This window comes from Aptenodytes patagonicus, chromosome 2 (genome assembly GCF_965638725.1).
Source record: "Aptenodytes patagonicus chromosome 2, bAptPat1.pri.cur, whole genome shotgun sequence".
Lineage (NCBI taxonomy): Eukaryota > Metazoa > Chordata > Aves > Sphenisciformes > Spheniscidae > Aptenodytes > Aptenodytes patagonicus.
The window spans coordinates 33,128,367-33,134,366 of NC_134950.1; the positions used below are offsets into that span (position 1 = coordinate 33,128,367).

Here is a 6,000-nt window from a genome sequence, read left to right on the forward strand (position 1 = left end):
AAATGTAGCTTATTTAGCTCTAACTGGAAATGGGTCTGACTGAGAATGCACCTATTTTTCCACATGAAAATAAAATTTGTTGCCGTGAAAAAACTCTTGAAATAAAGTGGCTTATTCTAATATGCTGTCTAGATCCAAATTTTCTCTCCAAATACCTACAGTAAGGAAGAATAAGGTTCAAAGAAATGGTGAAGAGAATCCTTAACCTGTGTGAGTTTAACGAAGGAAGATGCTTTTCATAATGTTTCTTTCATTTTTAATTGAATGCTGTTGTAATTAGTATCTTTAGAAACCTAGGTAGTTCCATTGCTTTTTATTGCTTGTGTATGTAGCTTGTTAACCAGGTATTAATAGGCAAACTGGCGTGGCACAGTCAATCCGTCTCTGGGCAAACCTAATGGTTCCAGGCATCTCTCTTGCTGCAGAAACCTTTCTATTTGTGTGCTGCGAGATCATTAATCAAAGGCTGAAGAGCCCTTTCTTCCCTTGTGACAGAATTCCTAACAGGGCCTTCTGCAGCGATAAGTCTCCGACTGACTACAAATTATCAATACTGATTACCAGATTGCTGCAGTGGGGAGGGGACGGCGTGCTCGGCACTGCAGGGCTGGCCAGACTCCCACAGCCCTTGTCTCCCTCCTCTATCTGCACCTACAACTGTCTCATGCCCTGTTCCCAGGGGTGCCACAGCCAGATTAACACGCTTTCAATCCCCACCGATTATACCTCGGGAGTAGAACATCAGCATTCAAATAAATAAATAAATGTATAATGCATTGGTTACAGCCAGTGCCAGGAGGATTCAGTATAACTTTGTGCAACATGATTTAAGAGTGATAACAGAGTCTGCACAGAACGTGAATTTGAATGGGATTTGCTTCTTGGGGGAAGGATAATAATTGCATTGGAGGTCTCCATCCTTATTTTGTGGGATTTCTGTGTGCATGACTTTAATGGTGAATGACTGTGAAAACTTGAATTTGAATGCGTCAAACGTAGGTCCTGCCTCATTCACCCCCCCAAAAAAAAAAAAAATAGAAAGACCAAGGAGTAATAGGGTCCGCATGCTTTCAGCAGCCTGACCCCACGGTTGTGCTTCTCTCGCTCCCACACCCTCCACTGCGATTTTCCGCTCCCCCACCCACTCCAGCAGCCTCCCTCGAACAAAGGGGCCGGAGCCGGGCTGCTGCCTCTCGCTCCCGCCGCTGGCGCCAGGACAGACGCCCCGTGGCCAGAAGGGACCCGAGGGCAAAGGGCTCCCCGAGACCCGAAGGCTCCCTGGGGCCGGGGCTGCGGCGGGGAGCGCGCAGCTCCCGCGGCCGCGCCCCGCCCCGCCCGGCCGCTCCCCGGGGCCGAGCGGGGGTGGCGCGGGGGGGAGGGGGCGGCGCGCCGCGGCGGCAGGGCGCAGGGTGCGGCTCCCGTCCGGGGGGGGGGGGGGGGGGAACAGAGGCGGGTGGGAGGATGCTTTGCTTGCAGCTGAAAAACGCAAGATAACGGCAGCCCTGGAAGCTGTCCCCTGAGAGAAAAACAGGGTGGGAACTGCTAGCAAATACCAGCTATCCGTGATGCAGTGACCTACTTCAGCCCCCCCCCCCCCCCGCCCCGCTCCCCCCCCCTCCCCGCCCCGCTCTCCCCCCCCCCCCCCCCGCCCCCCCGACAGACTGCAGGTGCGGGCAGCGCCGGGGCAGCAGACAAGCGGCGGCTCCTTCTCCTCGCCCCCCCGCAGCCCCTTGCGCCGGGCTGGGCGCGGCCGACCCGCAGTGCGCGCCGCGGCAGGTGCCCGCCCCGCTGCAGCCCGCCCGCCCGCCCCCCCCGGCACCGCGGGCCCCCGCGCGCCCCGCCGCCGGCCCGGCCCGGCCCGGCCCCCCCAGGGCCGCCGCCCGCAGCCCCCCGCCCCCGCCGCCGCGGTGCTGGGTTTCGCTCGGCGGTGCCTTTCCTCCTTCCCTCCTTTCTTCTCCTCCCCACGCGGTTCGTTTCGGAAGCGGAGGGGAGCGCCGGCCCCGGCCGAGGGGGGCTACGGGGGCGGTGGGAGGCGTATTTATAGCGGGGATAACTTTCCGGTTCGTTTTTGCTTTTTTTTCTTTTTTTTTTTTTAATGTCTTAATATAGATATTCGTCTTTAAAATAATGAAAGCCGTTTCAAAATTAGGCTGCGCTCATGCGCCGACCTCACCCATCAGTAAATAATTAATCTGATCTCAGGACGTTAAAAGACCCCCGGGATCCCGCACCTCCTCCCTCTTTTTCTGATCAAAGAAATTAAAAATATGTTTAGCGTTGTCTTGATTTTTTATAAACTTTAGGGACACTGAGAAGAGCACCCAGTGTAGGTAGCCGTCCTAGGAAATAGTGGCCGTCGTACTGGCTGAAGAAAAAGAGATGAGGTTTCTTACCCATTGCTGTTTTAGCCATGGTGGGATGTGCAGGCTCTCAGAGGTGGTGAAGGCAAAGGGGTCCAGCTACAGCAGTGGAGAGAGGGAGAGAAGACTGAATAAGGCACTGAGTCAGCAGAGTGGGGCTGTGCAAGAGAAGGAGCAAGAGGCAGGAGCCCATGAATAATTATCACTCCTCTACCCAAGCAGATTGGCTCTAGAGGTCCCCTGACATGACTCCTGCAGAGCCAGAATCTCCGGGCATTAAATATTGATCCACCAATGGTGCTGGAGTACAAAGTGCCAGAATGCAGTTTGAAATGGAAATCAGCCCTTGCATGCCTCTCCCCCCTTGGTCTGGCTTTAATAGTACATTCCATGTCAAATGTTTTATGTCTTACATGAAAAAAGCCTATTGGTCTTGAAGGCTCTGCTGTTGCTACCTGTAAAACACGCACAAATTCATTTTAACACAGTTTATTCCAAAGAAATGACAAAAAAAGGCACCAATGCAAGGGATTTTCTAAACCATTTCAGTAAAACAGCTGCTCAGATTGTTTTTACCTCTGCATCCCATTTCCTACAAATGTATACAGACACCATATACAATTGTTTTATACTGAATGTTTCTGCATTTCAGTATTTGTTTTAGTATCCCCAGACCTAACCCTGGCCAACTCAAACTCTGCTAAAACTTGGGGAACGGCAGCTGGACCTGATCACACTCTCAAAGGGCTCTGGAAAGCCAAAACCAGGATGAATGGGAAAAGAAGCCAATAACCGCTTCCCTGATGTACTAGAGAAAACAAGAGCCACTGGGAAGTTGCGAGCTTGATTCATTTGATAAATTGTGCAGAATGGGACCTGATACGATTATTACATGAAAGGGGATGGACACATTCTAAGGATTCTCTACATTAATTGTAAGGATTCTATATCCCCAGCAAGAGGAAAGCCAGTGACATGACTGACAGCCACTAAACAAATGTGGGTGGTTAACTGAAATTCTTGCTTGAAACATGGCAGTGATGGGACCTATGTGTACACTTCCTAGGGCTGGAAGCAGTTGCTGGCCTAGAGCAGACAGTATCCAAGACGGTGGTACAAAGAGGGGGACACTCTATCTTCACCTTCTCATCCTTACACTGTCCGGCTGGAGCTCATTTACCTCTCCCAGGGGAAAACCAGCCTTATAGTCAAAAGCTTGCAGTGGTAACAGACTCCCACACTGCTTGCAGACAGACAGGGCATAGGGCAAATTTTCAGCTTGGAATTTGGAGGACGCTACTTATGGAGCTGCTCATGGTGTGTATGGGTGGGTGAGAAAAGTAGGAGAGCGGGCAGAGGTCTCCAGAGTGTAGCTGTGTTCTCCCAGAGCAGGCAGGGCATTGGCACTGTTCTCCTTCCTTCAGCAGCGCCATTTGCAGCTGCACAGTCCACGCGGTGTGCCAGCGCTGCGATGCTCTTCCTCTGTGTGTGCTCCCCTAGAACAGGTAGCGCGGGATTATGCTTTTCAAGCTTCCTTGAGGTCAGTAAACAGCATCTTTGAGTAAAGCAGGGCCCAGAGCATGAGTCTGAGGGCAGCTTTCTCTTTTGAGTCACTATTGATGATTTCTGAATTGCAGGAACTAGGGTTTTTTTTTCTTTAAATGAGAATAGTAAAGCCTGGAAGTGAGTTTGGGGAGAGAAACATCCCCAAAGAGTACAGCGTGCACAGAGAGAGGCGTGTGATTCACCAGCGTGTGAGCTGCGGCACGGCAGATGCTGTGATGGCTCCCTGCTGAGGCAGCTTTGGCTCGTTGGCGGGAGGGGGATGAAGCAGGTTTGCTGGGATGCAGGGAGTGATCAGCTAATGGAAGGCCCTGTCCTCACCGGGACCAGCAAGGCGGCCCCGGGGGCCCTGCGGCCTTTTGGGGTGGGACACTTCTGGGCCTTCAGCTGTGTGGCTGCCTGTGGGGTAGGGTGAGCAGGAGACAGAGATCTAATTGTGCCGGGATGTCTGTAGTGAGAGTAGCTTACTCCTGAAAGGAAATGGTGAGAAACGACTGAGTGCTGCGCATCTAAGGGCGGAGGGAGGGGGACGCCTCACAGGGCTGGGGAGCCTCGCCCTAACCGAGAGACACCCCCCCGGCCCCCAGCACCCCGGCAGGGGTGGCCCTACCCCGGGCTCAGGCGGATGCATGCCGTGGTGGGGGGCTGGCCCGGCGGGGCAGCAGGCGGCGAGCCCGGCCCGGTCCGGCCCGGCCCGGCCCTGTACGGCTCGGCGGGGCGCGGGGCGGGCGGAGGGTGCCCGGGCGCTCTCCGTGGTGCTGGAGGCGGCGGCGCTCCCCAGGGCAGCTGCGTGCCGGCCGGGGCGGGTGGGCGGGGTGGGGGACGGGCAGGCAAGGAGGGGGCAGGCAGGGAGACGGTCTGGGGGCAGGAGGCAGGCAGGGAGGGGTAGGGAGACAGGCAGGGTGGAGGCATGGAGGCAGGCAGGGAGGGGCAGAGACGGAACGAGGAGGGGGCAGGCAGGGCAGGAGGCGGGCAGGGCGGGGACAGGGCAGGGGTTGGGCGCGGCAGCGCAGCGCGGGGCGCGGGGCGGCTGCCCGTCCCCCTGCACCCCCCCGCGGGCCCTGCGCCAGCGCGGCAGCCGCAGCGCGGAGCGGGTGAGGGGCCGCGGTGCCGGCTCCGCCCGGCCCGGCCGCTCCCCGCCGCCCTGCTGCCTTCCCGGCGCGGGGCGGCACCGGGGAAGAGGCTGGGTTCGGCTTGGCTCTGCGGGGCTCAGCTGCCCGGGGGGGGGAGGGGGCGGGGACAGCGGGGCCGCGCTGCCATAACGCATCTTGGCTCGGCTCGGCTCCCCATCCCCTGCCGCGGCACCCGGCACGCCCAGCAGGCAGCAAACCCGCCCTGGCATCTGGGTTTTTTTATTTAATTCCGTTTTTTCTCTCCTCCGAGCTTAATCGGCAGCAACGGGCGGCAGGCAGAGCGGGAGGGTCCCCGTCGGCGGTGGGTTCCCGCAGCCCCTGCGGGAGGGAGCTCACTTTCGGCTCTCCTGTAGCCACCGCCGCAATGACAGCAGCATTTCCCCGCTCCCTTCCCCGGCGCCGCCCCTGCCACCCGGCGGTGCGGGAGCGGCTCCTCTGCCCGGCCCCCGGGTGCCCCGGGCCGGGACCCTCCGCAGCCCCTTCCGCGGGAGCCGGCGCGGTGCGGCCGCGGGTGCTCAGGCGGGGGGTGGGAGGGGGAAGCTCTGCTCTCCGCCTGCAAGGGGGTACCGGACTCCCGGGGCGGGGGTTGCCGAGAAAGCTGTGCAAGAAATTGCATGGCAATCACTGTCCTGTCGAACCCTTGGCCATATACGGGAGCAGTTACCAGACACTCCATATATAATTTCTGATCCACTGCCACCTTTTGATGTTGTGTTTCACATAAATTTTAGAGGAGCATGAATTAAGCTCCAGCATGTCCTAGCAAGGCTAGGACTTGTTTTCTTTCACAGGCTGGGCCTTCTCTTGATTGACACTAAAATGGATTTGCAGCCCAGCCTACCTCCAGGTCTGTGGATGTAGGGGCTGTAAGGATGTGCTGCTGAGCAAAGTGCTCCTTAACTGCTTCTAAATAGCAGTGGAATATAACTGGGGCTTTCGTCCCA

At 57.2% G+C, this 6,000-nt stretch overlaps 1 protein-coding gene across 1 annotated transcript in view; it reads right to left on the reverse strand.

Moving 5' to 3' along the window:
* Window positions 1-2,661, reverse strand: part of STMN2 (stathmin 2) — a 43,321-nt gene extending 40,660 nt beyond the window's left edge. Inside the window, exon 1 of the mRNA XM_076329510.1 lies at window positions 2,394-2,661. Within this exon, the coding sequence (XP_076185625.1) occupies window positions 2,394-2,412 (19 nt within the window). The 5' untranslated portion in view covers window positions 2,413-2,661. The remainder of the gene's footprint in view (window positions 1-2,393) is intronic.
* Between the last annotated feature and the right edge of the window lie 3,339 nt (window positions 2,662-6,000).